The sequence below is a fragment of the Dioscorea cayenensis genome, chromosome 16 (assembly GCF_009730915.1).
Source record: "Dioscorea cayenensis subsp. rotundata cultivar TDr96_F1 chromosome 16, TDr96_F1_v2_PseudoChromosome.rev07_lg8_w22 25.fasta, whole genome shotgun sequence".
Classification (NCBI taxonomy): Eukaryota; Viridiplantae; Streptophyta; class Magnoliopsida; order Dioscoreales; family Dioscoreaceae; genus Dioscorea; species Dioscorea cayenensis.
Window position 1 is genome coordinate 21865465 of NC_052486.1, and position 19198 is coordinate 21884662.

At 38.3% G+C, this 19198-nt stretch overlaps 3 protein-coding genes across 3 annotated transcripts; all 3 read left to right on the forward strand.

Annotated features, from left to right (window-relative positions):
- On the forward strand, nt 1-4336 carry LOC120278934 (SNF2 domain-containing protein CLASSY 3-like). The gene is made up of 3 exons (XM_039285679.1): nt 1-1204; nt 2032-2190; nt 2284-4336. The coding sequence occupies exons 1-3, from the start codon at nt 842-844 to the stop codon at nt 4162-4164; spliced, it is 2403 nt and encodes an 800-aa protein (XP_039141613.1). The 5' UTR covers nt 1-841; the 3' UTR covers nt 4165-4336.
- On the forward strand, nt 114-841 carry LOC120278640 (AP-3 complex subunit beta-1-like). The gene is made up of 3 exons (XM_039285374.1): nt 114-281; nt 399-774; nt 819-841. The coding sequence occupies exons 1-3, from the start codon at nt 114-116 to the stop codon at nt 839-841; spliced, it is 567 nt and encodes a 188-aa protein (XP_039141308.1).
- Nucleotides 4337-8272: 3936 nt separating the features above from the next.
- Nucleotides 8273-17289, forward strand: LOC120279134 (eukaryotic translation initiation factor 4G-like). The gene is given in 11 exon segments (XM_039286001.1): nt 8273-8536; nt 8687-8888; nt 9020-9156; nt 9294-9428; nt 9627-9694; nt 9786-9842; nt 10127-11527; nt 11642-12083; nt 12085-14887; nt 16498-16692; nt 16771-17289. Coding segments are annotated over 10 exon segments (5745 nt in total). The 5' UTR covers nt 8273-8536; nt 8687-8712; the 3' UTR covers nt 17102-17289.
- Nucleotides 17290-19198: the final 1909 nt, after the last annotated feature.

Sequence of the window (19198 nt, forward strand, 5' to 3'; positions counted from 1 at the left end):
GGGCAAGGGTTTGGAGAAGAGTGAGGAGGAAGTTGATGTGAGATCGGAGTCGGAGGAGACGTTTGCAGGAGATCTCTGTTCAGGAGAGAGCACGGAAGATTGGGGGAAAGATTATGGGTCGGGCGAGCTCTGGATCAGAGGAAAAGTTGGGTTTTTGGGCTGTTCCGAAGGGTGCCTCTGTTAAAGTTAAGAAGGAGAAAGGTGTTGAAAGCTCTGGAGAAAAGCAGCCACAGGGTCGTGGCGAAAAGTTGAGACCTTTTAGATTTGAGAATATGAGGGGGGTTTCTTGCATCGCGAGGAGGACTCGATTGAAGTTTGGGCAACTGGAAAGAGTGTCGTATACTCAGTATTACAAAGATAAGTTCTCAGATGATGATGATGATGAGGAGGAGGAGGAGGAGGATGAGGAGGAAGAGGAGAAAGAGATAAATGGAGATGATAAAAATATGAATGAAGATGAGGATGAGGACGATGAAAATTATAAGGAAACTAGCAATGCTGAGTTTGAGGACAGTGAGACAACGAGTGCTAGTGGAGGTGATAGCTTGGTGTTTTCACTGAAGAAAAGGAAGTTCTCTGGGACTGAAACCTTGGTGTCTATCAGTGAGGAGAAGAGTGGAAGTGAAGAGGCATTAAGCAGTGGGAGCCTTGAAAACCCTCAGCAGAAACACAAACGGTCACGGTTTTGCTCAGAGAAGTTCGGCCGGAAGAAGAAGGAGAAGCATGGGACTGTTAAAGATGCCAATGTTATTGATGTGAAGGACGCAGAGTTCAGTGTCAATTCTGAGTCATCCTCCTCTGATGAGGATGTTTGGAAGGAAAAAGAGGAAGAGGACAATGAATGAGGGGCGGTGATAGCATGGGTGTGAATGCAAGAGAAGAAGAAATAAGCTTGCTGAAGCAGTTAGGGAAGGCGATTAAAAGGAAAGGGAGACGTGCAAAAGCAAGTGCAATTTACCAACTGCTTCTGGATATTATTCAGGAGGAGAGAGAGGAGCTCTCAGGGGAGCTTCATTATAAACAAGAGGATAGGTCTGATGAAGGCCCATCTACTGGTAAGGAGTCTCTTCCATTGGACTTCTTTTTTGAAGATGAAGTTCCCAAATCAACAGAGAAGTCAGAGAATGAGAAAATGATGGAGGAATTATGGGCGGACTTCGATTTTGTGATGGGATTAAATGATATTGGGTCCTATAATGTTCAGGTGTGCTTTTTAAATCCTTTAGTTATTCATATCAACTACAATCTGTTAATAAAAATCAAGAGGGAACAACTACTACTCACGGAAACCATTGTCACTATAAGTTGGAGTGTCGATGAGATATCACACATAATTACTGTCGTCATGAAGTATCTTTTCCCGCTGCTATATGCCTGTTCTATTTCCCTAGATTATTTTGATAAGTTCTCTAAACAATTAAAATCTTAGCTTTATTCAATGGATTGGCTTCAAATGTAATAAGTATCTGCCTTTGAGAACTACTCTTGAAGACCTACTTTTGGACATTGATCAATTGCAGGCTAAAATGCATCCACTATGTTTGGTTGTTTGATTTTAAATACAATAATCTAGTTGAGATAATTAGCTATTGTAGCATTTCGTTCTGCAATATGGCATGCGCCATGCATGAATAACATCCAGGGGCTAGAATGCATCTCATATGTTCCTGATGTTTTAAATTCAATAATCCTGCCTAGCCTAAGCATTTAAATAAGTAGGCATTTCTTTTGGTACATGCCATTGCATGCATAACAGCTATTTAGATAGTTCTTATGCAGTTGTTATGTAGCCATATCGATCGTTGTGCTTTCCGTTAAATTTGTCCTGTTCTTTCATGAATAGCAAGGTCTTTATATGAACGTAATCTGCCCAAAGCAGCTACTTAATTACCGTAGGAACTAAATTTGTCGTTACTTGATAGTCATAGGAAACAATGTGCCTTAATTTGCTTTCTTAAAACAGTATGCTCTATTTTGGAAAACTTCTTTTCTAAATGAAGCTAAAACTTGGCGTTTGTGATGTTATTGTAGTGTGAATTGGAAGACAACGACACGGCAGAAGTTGAAGCTGATTTTGCAGCTCTTTGTGCGAAAGGGAAGCATGAAATTTATCTTGATGAACAAATTGGAATTTGCTGCAGATACTGCTCTTATGTTCTCTTGGAGATTAAGCATGTTCTGCCATCATGGGTACAGTGAATGATGATAACATACATGTTACATGGGTTTACTTTGTGCTTTGATATTTTTTAATAAGTTTTGATTTTTGGGATCTATTTGAAGGGTGAACATCCAGGAGGGAGGTCAGGCAGGAAAAGTGCGGCTACTAAGGATTGTGACTCGATATTGAATGGCTTTCCTTCAGCAGTTGGAGCTAATGGTGGTGAAGCTTCATGTGCTTTTCCAAGTGGTACAGTCTGGGACCATGTTCTGCAGGCGATCCGCAAATCGTTATACCCACATCAGCATGAAGCTTTTGAGTTCATGTGGAAAAATCTTGCTGGGGGAATTCACCTTGACAAGTTGAATTTAGAGGCTAAATCTGATGATACTGGCGGATGTGTGATTGCACATGCCCCGGGGACTGGAAAGACGCGTCTTGCAGTTGTTTTTATCGACAGTTATCTGAAGGTGTTTCCTAAATGCAGACCTGTCATTGTTGCTCCAACTGGCATGCTTCGTATGTGGGGTGTGGAATTCAGACTGTTATGTACTGGTCTTCCAGTTCATAATTTGAATGCTGCTGAATATTCCGGTAGTGAAGTTGATTATGCTCGAGCATTAGGAGTAAAGGATCCCAGAAGCATGAGATTGATGCGCATTGTGAAACTATTGTCATGGGTGAAAGCTGGTGGTGTTCTTCTAATAAGCTATTGCCTGTTCAATCAACTTACAGCTGAAGGTTCAACCAAATATCCAGAACTAAGCAATATCCTCCGTGAAAAGCCAGGTTTACTTGTCTTTGATGAGGGGCACACACCAAGAAATGAGCGCAGTCTTATTTGGAAAACTTTGGAGAAGGTCAAAACTGAGCAGAGGATCATCTTATCTGGAACACTTTTCCAAAACAATATGAGAGAGTTTTACAACTCTTTGCGTTTGGTTAGGCCGAAAATCGCTCAAAGAATCTCTCCTCAAACAGTAAGGATTTGCCAGAAAAAATTCTTGTCTTTGGACAATGTGAGAGATGTTCCGAAGTGGAATCAGAGTATGTTAATCGCAAGCATGTCTGGTGGTAGTCTGGATGCTTTGAATGAGCTTATATCAATGATTAAACCATTTATGCATGTTTACAAAGGAACGATACTTGAAAAGCTTCCTGGCTTGAGAAATTGTTTTGTTTATTTGGAGCTCCTACCCCTTCAGAAAAGCATTTTGGAAAAATTTATGGACACTAGAAATGGCACCTTTGAGGGTGAATACAAGATATCATTGGTTTCTGTTCATCCATCACTTGTCGCATCCTGTGTATCTGAAAAGGAGAATTCTGCCTTTGACATTGATTTTCTAGGAAGTTTGAGACTGAACCCTGATGAAGGAGTGAAAACAAAATTTGTGATGGAACTTGTTCGGCTGTGTCAAGCACGGAATGAGAAAGTTTTAGTGTTCAGTCAATATATTGATCCATTGGTCCTGATAAAGGAGCAGCTGATTAAGTTATTTAATTGGTCAGTAGGGAGAGAAGTATTACAGATGGATGGCAAGATCTCCTCAAAGCTTCGGCAATCTGCAATTGATGTTTTCAATGACTTCAAGAGTGAAGCTAAGGTCCTTCTTGCATCAATGAAAGCCTGTAGTGAGGGTATAAGCCTTGTAGGGGCTTCCCGAGTTGTTTTGCTTGATGTTGTATGGAACCCTTCAGTTGAAAGGCAGGCGATCAGTAGAGCCTTTCGACTTGGGCAAGAAAAGCATGTTTATACTTATCATTTGATCACACCCTCCAGTGGTGAAAGAGCCAAACATGATAGGCAAAACACAAAGGACCATATTTCAAAATTGGTGTTCTCAGATGTTGTTGCTAATATTGTGGAAGGAGATACACCACAGACTGAAGAGGAGCGCACATCTAATTTAATCTCTAAAGATGAAATTTTGAGTGAGATGGTTGACCATGATAAGTTAAAAGATATGTTCATAAAAGTATACTACCCTCAGATGGACTGAGATATTATTTCTGCTTCAGGAACTTGCCAATCAACCTTCATAGTATACTTTCTTTGACCAAATTCATTTTACTGGTATTTGAACTCAATTGAATGTTTTTTGCTTTTTCCATTTATAGAACATCATCTTTGGCCTGCCAATGATATGGCTTATTGCTCAGATTCGAAATGAATACCCTGAATCATCATTCATACTTTTCTGTAAAGTACTTCTGTATTTCTCATTATAATGTAAATAATTTATTGTAGTTTTTTTTAATGCTAATGAAGGCATCATTAGCTTAGATCTGTGCTTTTAATTCCTGCTTTCTCCAATCGCTTTTTGTTATTTTGCAGGAATATTGAGATTTCTAATTGTTGTTAAATGCCTACCTATGACACAATATGCTTTATTTTAATGTGGACATTTACTGATGCTTGTATGGAAAGAGATACTCAGTGAACTGAATTTGAAATATGTTTTCATTTTATTCCAGAAAGGAAGGGGAAAAAACCTTTGAAATCTCCAAATTTACTTGAAGTTTACTATTTTAAGATCTGTACTTGATAGATTGGTAAACCTGATTCAATTTACTAATTTCTATCAGGCTATCAAGTGACTTGGAGAATATGGTAAGGATTATGACCAATACGTGAATTGATTTTTTGCTAATATGGTAATGACTATGTTGATTTTCTTAGATTTATTCTCTTGCCAAAGAGAACAACTCTTTTTTGGACAAATCTATTGCCTGGTTCTTATGAAACCTATAAATGTTTGACCTACGTCATGAATTATAAATGCAAATATGCGGCTGTTGTTGCTTTGCCAACTTTGTAGGAGATTAGTTGAGGAATTCGCTTAGAATGATTTACATTTAGTTCTCTAGATCTGTGATAAATAATCATAACTAGTGGCTTAACCATTTTATTTTTCTTTGATTTTGTTGGGCACTAAGTGGTTTAGCAGCAATTGTTCTTTTATTTAACTTCTCAAATGATAGTTTGTTGCACTTGATACTTATCTCATTCCTTGTTATGGAGTGTCTGTTATATGCCCTTGTTGGTTTTTTATTATGTAAAATTTAACTGATAGTTAAACTGGTTACCTGCACATTTTTTCCTTGTATGCAACTGTAGATTGCCCATCAGAACACTTCTGGTTTGATAAAGCGCACCCAAGATGTATTCCAGAATTATTTGGCTGTAAGTTGATAAACTCTTCTCCATATGCCTGCCATAAGCAATCAGCCTTTTGTAGTTTGTAAATTAACATCATTACTTAGTGCCGCCATAAGTTCTTTGAATACCTTTATGTTACCTTGAAATCTTCGTTAGTGTAATTCTTAAATATAAACTTCTTTAGTGTGCTTAAAGAATGTAGGAGAGGTATTATTTCTTGGCAATGTAGTGTATTTGGGTTTGTTGGCTGGTGTACTAGAAATCAAGAAACATTATTGGCATCCATGCAACTTGAGATTTTTGTTTTGCTTTGAGTATTGAACTTGAAAATTGAGTTTGTAGAAGCTCATTCTGCATATATTTTATTATTTTTTTGTTTACATGGTAATTATTTAACTCTGGTGCTTCTATTGCTCGGTTTTCATGCATCTTTTGCTCATTCTAATTACCGCACTTGACAAATCATTATATTTGCATAAAATGATTAATCATCTTATCAGTTGTTTCATTTTCAAAACTGATAAATCATCGTGGTGTTCTTCTTCGGGACGAAGATCAGAAGTGCTTTGTAGGTTTTTTTTAATATTAAATTAATCACCTGCTAGGTATTCTCAAGTTAACATGCTACTTACTCCTGCCTATAACTAACAAAATCTCTTATTTTTATTAAATGTGCATGACTTGTTATCATATGTGACATTTGGTAACTATTTCACTCTTTCAGCAATCTTTTATTTTATTGCGTTTGGAAATGTTAAATGTGTTTGCTTCCATCTGTTCACTTTGCTGTTCATTTAAGAAACACCAGAAATTAATTGTATCTCATCTTTCTCTTCACTGTCTGACTCTATTCTTCTAGCAATTGGCAGGGTCAAAATGGCCATGCAAATGAACAACAATTGCATGTCTATAGCTTCACTGTTGAAGTGTATTTCTCAGCAGGAATCATAAGCTTCAAGTTGACTTTTGTTGATTCAATAAACTTATGAGGAACTTCAAAGAAATTTCAATATTTCATTGTTTCAACCAGGTTTTTCTTCAATTTATTTTGCTGTACAGGTTTGTGCCAGTTGATTATCCATACTTTGTTTTTATTGCCACATCACAGCAGTGACAAAAACATAGTCAATTTTAACCACCCACTTGGTCTTCTTTGTTCTTTATCTTGTTTCACTGGAGAGCTTCATCCATATTTTACACAACAAGCTTCTGACTTATTTTTTTACTTATCCTTGAGAATTCAGTTACTGTGTTAAATTGACTGGAAGTAGATTCAATCCTAAGTCTTTTTATATTTCTTTTCAGTCTTCATTACTTTCAGCTTTCTCTTACAATTTCCAACTCTATGACTTGTCCTTTGACAGCTCCTTCAAAGTTATGACTTGAATATCTGCAAAGCATACACACATCACTACCTGGATGTAAATTTAATTTGTTTCTTTTTATATAAATTTCAGGACCTGGAGATACTTTCTTCATGATCAAATTCATGTGAGAAAAGATTTTGCAAAGAAAGAAGCCTTTTTCACCAGCAGGTATGTTCTTATTTCTGTGATACATTTGAAGCTATTTAAAGAAAAGAAAAAAATATCAGAATCCATTGAAAGAGACACAACAACCCTGCACTCTTGTTTTGGTTTAATTGCCGTACAGGTCTCTGTAATTGTATAATTTATGCATTTTTAGTTCTTGCAGTATTTTTAGATACAATTAAATCCTCATATTAGACAAGTTGGGATGTTCTAGCCCACAACATAAATAGTAAAGTATTCTGTTTAAAAATATTACAATGACTTAATTGTACTTAAAAATATTATCGAGGACCAGAACGACTCAACTCTACTAAATATGAGGATTTTATTATACCTAAAAATATTGTAAAGACTAAAAAGACAAAAAATACTAAAATTACATAGACCTCTAAAACAATTAAATCTTTTATTTTTTTTGTTGGTCTATTCTTTTCCTTTGTCTCATGCTTCCACAAACCTCAGCACTAGCAAAATTATAAATGAGTTTGTGACCTGTGTTGCAATGTGTGGCTATAAAATGCTTGTTTATTGATGTCACATATCATTTGTTTTTTTATACCTCTTTTCCATATCTCAGTCTTCCTTGACATCTAAGCAAACTCAACTCAATCCTTCCATATATATATATATATATATATATATACTCATTTTTTTGAATTATAAATAGTAATGAGGTTATTATCGAATTATTATCAATTTATCTTTATTCCCATTTGATTATTTAACAATTTATTTTAATATAAATCATTTTATTTTCAAAGGTTATGTATATATAGCCAACGACCTTTGGGTCTATTGATACACGGGTCACTGATAGAGCTCTCACGAGTGATCGTGATGCGTGGTCAGTACCCTAGTGAGCGACATCATCCCCATTTATTCCACCTGCTGACGTCATGCCCACTCCTCTTTCCCCAGGTTATGTATATATATTGTTTTTATAAAATGGACAAGCTTGTCCATGTAGGTGAATTATATATGTATATATAAATTTCACATTAAAAATAATTAATCATAATACTAAAATATTAAAATTTTAAAAATATTTTCAAAATACCTTGTATTTTTTTTAAATTTAAAAAAAAATTGAGAAAAGAACTATACTAAAAAGATGAGGGTAAATTTGAAAAAAAAATTATGTTTGATTATCACTATTTTGTAGTATGAATGGACACTAAACATCACAAACAGCTTTTTAAATTCATTTTTATTATATATGGAAAATTTTACTATATATATATATAATGTTTTGAATATATTATTAATATAAATTCTTTATATATGTATATATATATATATAGGTTTTATTTGGGCTGGAATTTAAAACCCAAATAAAATGAAAGTTGGTAGCAAAATCAGAGTGGTATTTCAATTCCTAATCACTCTCTCTCTCTCTCTCTCTCTCTCTCTACTGTTACTTCATTGCTCTTCCCAAAACGCCCCCGCATAAGGTTCTCTCTCTTAAACTCTTCTCTCTCATCTCTCTCTCTCTCTTCTTTTTTATTTTTCCTTTTTCGATCCATTTGTTCTTCTATTCTCTCTTTTCCTTCTTCCTTTAAACCCTTGTTTTCCTCTTTATCTCTCTTTCTCTGGTGTGATGATTCCCGCCAATCGATTCGAGCCTTGGTTCTGAGAAGAAGGGAGCATACTTCAAGCGGGATTGGCTCGAGGAGTTACTAGGTTTTTTATTTGTTTATGATTTGGTTTTTGGTTGATTTATGAATGTAGGGAATCTAGGGTTTTGATTGTGGGATTGAAGAGGTTGGGGATTGATTTTGATCTGGTTTTTTTGGATTTTTTTTTTATTTTGTTGTTTGTGTGGATTTATAGGAGGGAGCGAATCGAGGGTGGAATTTATGTCCTTCAATCAATCTAGGGCGGAGAAGAGTGAGGGTCAGCCGAGGAAATCCGGGAGATCCGGCAGCTCCGGCTACCACAGGCCGTTTTCCAGCGGCGGGAAGGGCGGCGGCGGCGGCGGCGCCCCTCCTCCTCACTCCTCTTCTAATACCGCCTCTGTTTCTTTCAACCGCAGGTGCTTAGTAATTTTTGTTCTTGGAAATACTGAAAAAAATCTCTTACTGGTGTTCTTTGCTGATTTGGGAACGGGGTCATCAAAAAGTTGTGGTCTTGATTCATCTTTTGGTACTTGTTTACACTTTGCAGTTCCAAGAAATCTGGTAATGCTCCACAATATAGGGTAAGTCCTGTGAGTGTGGGATCAGATGGGGGAGCTGCTGTTGCCAACAATGTTGCCAATCGAACTGCTCAGAATGGCGCCCATGCGCAGATCCCTTCTCATGGTATGAATTTCATAATGTCTCTCTTTTGGGATTCTTTATTGACTTCTGCTGGATTGAGTTATTTTTAGATACTCAATTTTGTTCCTTTTGGCTTGGATAACTATAATATCGCACTGCTTAATTTGGGACATCTGTAGGGTCATCAGATGCACCAAGCACTAGTGCGAAACCGGTTGATTCATCAAGGAATTCAAGAGCGCTTCCTAAGGCTCCGTCATCTCAGCTTACTGCTGGAGCTTCGGACTCTGCAGCACCCGTGACACCTGCCAAAGGTTCCATTCTTTGATCACTTTCTTCATTTATGCTGTTGAAGTGGTACATTGTTGTGCATGTGTTTTGACGATTGGTGGTGTTTTTCTACTGCATAACTGTCTTAAATAGAGCTTTATTTTCATATTTTATGCCAGGGTATGTAATCTAGTGTTTGATGTAACATGTATTTCATTGTTTTACCGCAATATTGTTTTCAGGGGATGCATCCAAGCAGTACACACTTCAGTTTGGGACGATAAGTCCTGGTATCATGAATGGAATGCAGGTGGATGTTATTCAGGATTATGCTAGTAAAATTTTGGTTTTTGATCTTGATTTATTTATATTGATTGAGTATATACCACTGTGAATTGTAGATTCCAGCTCGGACAAGCTCAGCTCCGCCAAATTTGGATGAGCAGAAAAGTGACCAGGTATATTAGTTGTGTGCGCTTTTGCGACGTCTATATCTAGGCTATTTTTGTGTACTTGAATTGATGTTTCTCGTTATTGTTTGTACCGCAAATACCATTTCATCTGAGATAGGTGTAATTAGCATTTAGAATATGGTACGGGTTTGTGATACATTACAACAATGCATTTTCATCATGCCTTCTTGTTGGATGTTTTGTCTATGCCCCTTTTGGAAGAACCATCTACTTGCAATGTTGCATTTTTTGTCTCTCAGTTAAAATGATATTATGGTGGTTTAATTCAGGCTCGGCATGATCCGTTTTGGGCTATGCCCACATTGCCTTTGCCCGCTGCCCCTAAACAACAACAACAAACAAGGAAAGATGTGGGTGCTATGAGACAATCCAACCTTGGGGAGGCTTATTCACAAACACAAACTAAGAAGGAAGCGCATGTACAAAATTCTCCTCCCGTAAACATGCCTCTTCCAAAACCTTCTGTTCTTCCTGTGTCTGGTCCACCTATGCCCGTGTCGATGCCCTTCCAGCAACCACATGTATCATTGCAATTTGGTGGCCCTGGTATTCAGTTGCAATCACAGGGTGTTACAACGGCTTCACTCCAAATGCCTTTAACGTTTCCTGTTGGAGGTGCACCCCAAGTTCCGCAGCAAATGTTTGTTTCTGCTCTCCAGTCTCATCCGATGCAAGCACAGGCAATAATGCACCAGGGACAAGGCTTCGGTTTTGCACCTCAAGTTGGTCACCAACTTCCTTCTCAGTTGGGCAATCTGGGGATTGCAATTGGCCCACAATTTGGTCAACAGCAGCCAGGAAAATTTGGAGGTCAGCGCAAAGCGACAGTTAAAATAACTCACCCAGATACCCATGAGGAATTAAGGCTGGACCAAAGAACTGATTCCGTTATAGATGGTGGTTCCTCCAGGCATAGGCCAATTTCAAACCTAACCTCTCAATCTCAGCCTCTCCCTGCATATGCTCATCCTCATCAGATGAATTATTACGCCCCATTACAGTCTAATACTTACGGTCCTCCTATTGGATATCCCACTGCACCATCTGTTCCTATGCCAAGTGGCCCAATGAGCACACATGGTCCAAGACATAGTTACACAGTTGGCCCGAGTGGGCAGCCTGTGTCCTATATGAGTCCACCCATTCTCAATCCTGTTACTGGTATCAAAACTGGGCCTCCTCTTCATGGTGTTCATGAATCAGTCAAGTCGGAAGTCTCATCATTCTCTGCTTCATCATCTTCAGTGCCAGTGTCAATAAAGCCATTGATTGGTTCACTTGCAGATAAGATTGGAACATCTTCAGTGATGATAACTGCACCTGTAAGTGACTCAGAGGCACATAATGTAGCAAAACCATCCTTGTTAGTAACTAATTCTCATCAGCGGAAGGGCAGTGAGATTCGTTTGGAGAGTAATTTGCCGCAGTCTGTGTCTGTTTCTGAACCATCCATCTCCAAATCATTGTCTGCTGCTCCATCTGATGCTATTTCACCACAAAGGACAGAGCATGAAAGTGTCTCAGCTGCTCCAGTTTCACTTGCAGGGGATGCAGTAGGAGCTGAAGGCAGAAAAAAGGAGCCTATCACAAGATCTAACTCTTTGAAGGAGCATCAAAAGAAACCTAGCAAAAAGGATCCAAAGCACATGCAACCTCAGCAGCAACAACAGGTAGTTTTATACTGTGTTTCTTTAGAGTGTTAGAAGTCAGAACCCGCATGATTTCTCTTCTGTGCATATCTGACTGTAGTTTGTCTGCCTTGCCAAATTGCTGGAATGTTGCAGGACAGTTTGAAGTCTGCAGAGGTGACAAAGTCCTCATCAAACAAAAATAGCAGCACGTCAGATATACCATCTCAGCCGGAATCTGGCTCTTGTGATAATGAATTTAAGTCCACTGGAGCTGTTGATCATGAAACAGTGCCTGCATCGTCAATACCCGCTGAAGCTGTATTGGAGAAAGACACATCTATCATGATTGGAATTCCTTCCATGAAGAGGGATTCTGTTGAGACATCCATATCTGTTGCTCTTCATGATGATAGAATTCCAAGGCAGAACTCTGATTCCACTCATTCTCAGCCTCAACCTCAACCTAATTTAGTTGATGTTGGGCCAAAATCAGAACCGAAGGTGTATGAGAAGAATGAATCATCTAATGATTTGTTGCAAGATGACATTTCTAACGCCAAAGTAAATTTCAGTCACCACTGCTGCTCAAAGTGGAGAGCCATTTACGTTAGTTAAACAGGATGTAGCAGGACCACAGGATTGTGACAAAAGTGCAACCTGTCAGTTAGATGATGCTGAAAAGGAGCAGCTCGAGGCCTGCTCAGAAGATGTGAGTTCTTGTGTTGAAGTTGACCAAAAACCCAAGAAAGCAGATAGTTGTGTTGATGATACCAGTGTCAAATCAGACTCTTTAAGCCATCTTTCACACACACATGCTAGTGTAGACAAAATCTCACTCACAGATTGTGTTACAAATACCAGCGAAAGCACAAGCCATGGGGATTTTGTCACGAGTGATTCTGCTTTACCACTGGAGGAGACTACCGTCAGGCAAACTACGGTTTCATCTGGAACTGGACCGAATCAGGAAGGTAACGCTGCAGATCTGCCTAGCGGACATCCAGTCTCTGTTACACATTCTGGGCCAAAGGACAAGCTCATTGTGGAGCCAACTAGGGCTAAAACTCCTAGTGGAAAAAAGAAGCTAAGGGAAATTCTATCGAAAGCAGACTCTGCAGGGTCTTCTGATCTTTACAATGCATACAAGAGCCCACAAGAGAAGCATGAACCTTCTGATTTATCTGAAAGCAAGGACATTTCTACAACAGTTGATACAAAAAATATGTCTGTGAATGATCTTAATAAGGAAGCTGTTGTCATTGCGGAAGATAAGGTGGGTAAAGGTGAAGTGGATGACTGGGAAGATGCCGCAGATATATCCACACTGAAACTGGGAATGGCGGAGAGTAATTATCTTGCTCATGAAGCTAAGAAGCAGCCTGATGAATATGGAAATGAAGCTACTGGTAGAAAGAAATACTCCAGAGATTTTCTAATGACATTTTTGGAACATTGTACGGAACTTCCTGCAGGTTTTGAAATTGGATATGGTATAGCAAATGCTTTGATGAGTGGCCCTGTATCTGCATCTTATGCTGTCGATCGTGAACCTCATCCAAGCCCTGGAAGGAGTACAGATAGGTCTCCTAGAGCTCCTTGGGTTGACCGTCGGATAGTTGTGGGGGATGATGACAAATGGACCAAATTTCCTGGTTCCTCAGCTCCTGGGCTTGACCCCCGGCTTGATCTTGCCCATGGGATTTCAGCTGTGTCTTTTCGCCCTGGACAGGGAGTTAACCATGGTGTTTTAAGAAATCCACGTGGTCAGTTGTCCAGTCAGTATGTTGGTGGGATTCTCTCTGGACCTCTTCAAGCTATGGCTTCCCCTGGAGGGGTGCCACAGAATGGTATTGATGCTGACCGGTGGCATCGTGCTCCAAGCGCCCAACGGGGTTTGGTACCATCACCTCAGACTCCTTTGCAGGTGATGCACAAGGCCACAAAAAAATATGAAGTTGGGAAAGTTTCTGATGTGGAAGTGGCAAAGCAAAGACAATTGAAATCCATACTTAATAAACTAACACCTCAGAATTTTGAGAAACTATTTGAACAAGTCAAAACGGTGAATATTGATAATCCGGTCACTCTCACCGGCGTCATTTCACAGATCTTTGACAAAGCTTTGACAGAACCAACATTCTGTGAAATGTATGCAGATTTCTGCTTTCATTTGTCTTCGGAGTTACCTGATTTCAGTGAGAATAATGAGAAGATCACCTTTAAGAGGTTGTTACTGAACAAATGCCAGGAAGAATTTGAAAGAGGGGAAAGAGAGCAGGCTGAAGCTGACAAGGCTGAAGAGGAAGGTGAAATCGAACAATCTGAAGGGGAGAGGGAAGAAAAAAGAATTAAGGCACGCAGACGTATGCTGGGAAATATTAGGTTAATTGGTGAATTGTACAAAAAGAAAATGTTGACAGAGAGAATCATGCACGAATGCATTAAGAAATTGTTAGGGCAATATCCGAATCCGGATGAGGAAGATATAGAGGCCTTGTGCAAATTGATGAGCACAATTGGGCAGATGATAGATCATCCGAAGGCCAAGGAACATATGGATGCATATTTTGATATGATGCTGAAGCTATCAACCAATCTGAAGTTATCTTCTCGATTGAGATTTATGCTGAAGGATGCGATTGATCTGAGGAAAAACAGATGGCAACAGAGGAGGAAAATTGAGGGGCCAAAGAAAATTGAGGAGGTACACAGAGATGTGGCTCATGAAAGACAAGCTCAAGCCAGTAGACTGGCTCGTGGTCCTGTCATTAGCTCAACACCTAGAAGGGGAGCAGCTGTTGATTTTGGTCCTAGAGGTTCTACAATACTTTCTTCTCCTCCCCAGCAGATGGGCGGTTCTCGTGTCTTTCCAGTCCAGGCCCGTGGCCCTCAGGATGTCAGGATGGAGGATAGACATCCATTTGAGAACAAAACTTTCTCTTCACCCCTGCCTCAAAGAAGTACTGATGATGATTCTATTACCCTTGGCCCTAAAGGTGGTCTGGGAAGGGGGATGTCTTTCAGAGGACAACCATTGACGTCAAACGCTCCCCAATCGACTGAATTTTTTTCAAGTGCAGGTGACCCACGAAGAATGACAACAGGCCCAAATGGTTACAGCTCTGCTCCACAGAACTCAAGAGATGACGTCAGGTCTAGAGATGTGTTTGATAGGCTTGGAGGAACATCTTATGAACAACCAACTATCCCAAGAACCTATTCTGGGAACAGGGACTCCCCAATTACAGATCATGCTGCCGATAAGTCTTCAGTTACATCTTCTACTGGGAGAATACAGGGATCAGTACTAGCTGATCCAACCACATCTTCTCTTACAAAGCCTTTATGTGAAGATGGTCTTCGAGATAAATCGATGTCTGCGATAAGGGAGTACTACAGGTACTACTGTTACCTTTTAATGCTGATCATCAGTTTTCTTTTCACTTGCCATTACCTTATATATTTGTGAAGGTGCATGCATGCTCTGAGTGTGCTTCTGTGTGTGCATGAACTTCTCTGCTGGAGAGGGAAAATCTACTTAGAGTTGACTATGAATGTCTTAACTTTGAGAATATGCTTTTTCCCTTTTTATGTTTAATCCTTTGAATGGTATTTATTCTGTAATCATCTTTGATAATATTACATTACATTATTGGATGAAGTGTTTAGTTCAGGATTTGTGCTATTAGAAAAGAGGAGGGGGGAAGGAAAAAGTAGAGGACATACACATATATAGTGTTAATGAACTGACAAATTTACACATCTGCCAATGTACTCTTACTCATACTTTCCTCTCTTTGATTCCTTTTCTCTGGGGCATGATGAATTGCCTCCAGAATTCCAGACCAAACCGTGGATTGGATTCTTTGATTGAAAATTGAAAAATCTGATTACTTTATGTGAGTAATTGATAGCCTTGGAGATAACTCCAAAGTTATTGAGTCATAATACTTTATGTGATTTGGTCTCACAATATAATGTGGAATTATTGGAGAGAGCTTTAGAGAGCATTTGTTGAACTTTTTCACCTTTCTTACATGTATAATCAGAAAGAAACCAAACCTCAGAGAGTAGCTCATCCTAGAGGCATTGAAGTAATCAACATGGCCGCATACTAAACCTGCATCAGCATGACACAGGTGTAGAGCTTGGGAGTTTTATATTTTGTAATATATATCGGTGGATTGTGGTTTATCTTATTCCTTTCTCAATATTTTAGTCCAAATTATATCTGTGGATCAAAGATGCTTCCTTTTATCTTTAGGTGTGGTTTTGGGAAAATGTTGAGGGATTTTTAGGCTGTTGTCATTTTGATGTCTGGGATTGCACACAAATGCCTTGATATGAATACTCTTTTTATCAATGTGAATACCCTTGAACAAGCAAACTTCGTATTTGCATTTCTTTCATTTGCACATTCTGGAAAATAGCTGGGGTCAATCTTACTCTGCTCTATTAGAGTTATGATAAATTTGAGAGTGAAATTTATTATTCTAATAGCAAGTATATATCTAGGTGATCAATTAAGACAATGAATTGCATTTCTTTCCCAAGTTGTGTTGTCCAGATTAGAGGGAAGGAGTTGAGCCTGATGTTGGAGTTGAATTTTTGGTGGAAGTGTGATGCAGTATGTCTTCCGTAGGGGGATGGTTAGGATTAGTGCATGATATGACAGGCAGGGGTTTAGTGTTTGTGTAGTTTTGTGGTGAAAAGACAATCACAAGAGATAAATGCTTAATTACTTCTTGACGTTCAATCATTCCTTCTGATAAGAAATTGAAGTTGCCATTTGAAAATTTGCTCATTATTCACTTTTTATCCTAATGCTTGAAGGTATATATAGACATAAATCTTTGTAATGCTTTGTTATATTATCTGAAACATATTTTCTAGGCATCATCATTTTGAAGATGATTTGTTGTGATTCATTAAGCCAAACACATTTGACCTCTTGTATTGATTGTTAGCGAAGTGATAAAAGGAAAAAAAAAAAAATGCTTTTCTTGCAGTGCCAAGGACGATGAGGAAGTTGTATTGTGCATCAAGGAGTTGAACTCTCCAAACTTCTTTCCTACGATGATTTCACTGTGGATCACAGACTCATTTGAAAGAAAAGATATGGAAAGGGATCTTTTGGCCACACTACTTGTGAAATTGAATCAGTCCCGAGATGACTTGTTGAGTGAAACACAGCTTATCCAGGGGTATTAGCTGCTCTTATCTTTTACTCTTTTATTTAATTAAATCATTATACTTATACAAGTTTCTCTTTGTACCTCCAGCTTTGAGAATGTTCTGTCTTCATTAGAGGACGCTATTAACGACGCCCCTAAAGCAGCAGAGTTTCTCGGAAGGCTTTTTGCGAGAGTAATATTGGATACTCCCATGCCCTTGACGGAGATCGGAAGATTAATTCTTGAAGGCGGGGAAGAACCTGGACAACTACTTGAATCTGGTGTTGCTTCGGAGATCCTTGGTAGCATTTTAGAGTTCATACAAAAAGAAAAGGGGGATTCAGTTTTGAACGAACTCCGTGTGAACTCCGGTTTGCATCTGGAGAGTTTCCGGCCGCCTCATCCCCTGAGAGCAAGGAAGCTAGAACCATTCCTTTAGATTCACAGATACAATGTTTCACCGTAGTGATTTATGATTTTTTTTTTTATTTTCTTTTTGTTTCATCTTAGGGTTTTGATAATATATGTTCGAACGAGTTGTTTAAGGAACAGTAATTGGAGGTTTAATTAGTAGCCTAATAATTTTGTCTAAACTGTATTCTATATATATATATTGTTATACTCTGACACCATAGTGTATGATAAAGAGGGAAATGAAAATTTTCTTTGCCTTAGCTATCTTTTTCAACCTCTGTTTCTGCTGAATATCATTTTGTTTTTCAGCATACCAATTTCTCTCCAACTTTTGCTCACATGGTATCACAGTTTTAGGCAGCGATAGAGAGACCTTTCATCTTACTGACACCAACACCATTGCCTCACACCATTTCTTAGATCTAAGGATCCTTTTGAATAACTGTTTGCAGGTCTTACATTTTCTGTGTAGATCACTTCTGTCTTTTACAGATCTGAGTAGCAAGTGAAGATGTGGTTGTAAAGATCTTTTGCTTGTTGAGGATTAATCTTACCTTTCAGAGTTGCTTCTAGTAGATAGCACTCTGTGCTATCTCTTTGTTTGAGATCTGTGTTTGCTCTTTGTCGATCCGGTATAAGCTTGAATCGAAATCATGGTAGAATCATCCTAGACTATGTAAGGTGGAAAAGAGCAAACTTGTTCCATTCTTGAAGATTTGGCTGTGAGAATGACGGTTGAAGTTTTGAATATATGTCAAGAACCTACATCGAGTGATGATTCTTCAATGGCTCGGATTGGCATCAAATTTGATCTAACAACAACTATGCCTTATGGTCTTAAGTTGTCAAAATGTACATCTTTAGTAAAGACAAGTTGGGGGAGTATATCAACGGTGATCTTCCTAAACCTCCGTCGACGAATCCAGCATATCGACAGTGGTTGACTGAAGACTCAATTGTGAAAGGAGCAGTAATTAAGTACAAAACCAACAATATTCATTTGATTAGCTTGATAGAGTGGTTGAGAGTTGAAACTTGATAGATGTTATGTATAAATATTCATATATGAATACACTCATGCTCATTGCTCAATACAAAAGAAAAACTTGAATGTATGGTAATGAGAGTTCAGTCAACAACAAAGCTTTACAATTCAAGCCCATATTTCTAAATCTCCAGCAATTGACACAAAATGAAGCAAATATAGAACACCACACCATGCTCTAGATTTACTGAAATCAAACATCTTCCCAACATTCACAGATCCAAAACCAAAACCATTCTATAACATAAGAGATGATTGTATCAAAGTCATACTAAGCATAAAATCTAACAAATTCAGAGAATCATGTACTCACCACTCTAATCAAGTTTTAACTCTCAACCATTCAGTGGACTCAAAAATGAATCCAAATTTTTTTTTGTAGGTTTTGTACTTACTACTAATCCCAAAGTTGTTTGACTAAAATTAAACAAATCAAGCTAGAACCATCTCTTTTGTTTCTTTCCCCATATATAACTTATATATAACTCTCAAACCAGACATTTAAGCAAATTAGCAATCATGATACCCTACTCCATGAACTCATATATATATATATATATATATATAATCTCCTGGTGGAGCAAGAACATCTATGAGGCCAGTTTTGTATCTGGCAGATCATGCCTCAGAAATAGCTCCCTAATGCATGATAACTAATATCAGCTTTGAAATTTTTTCTTATGTTTCTATTAGCCACTGCTTTATATTGTGGAACTTCTTTTTTAACTTGGTAAATTTGGTGCCTTTCAGACATTAGCTATAGTGGTTGAGAATCCAGAAAAGTTTAAAGTGGTTGCACTTGCAGCTGGTTCTAATGTGACTCTTTTGGTTAATCAGGTCAAATAATGTGCATTATGCAAATTTATTGTAAATGCAAAGTGAATGTTGATTTGTGCCTGTACTTAACTACTGAGCATTGGTGGTTTCCTTGTGCAGGTGAAACCATTCATACCTCAACTGGTTTCAGTATGAGGTTTATGGCCTCATATGTGTTTTTGTTTTGTTATATTTTCCCCCATTGTTTGATCATATTTGGCAATATTGAATTTAAAACTCAATATCTTGTGGGATAGGGAA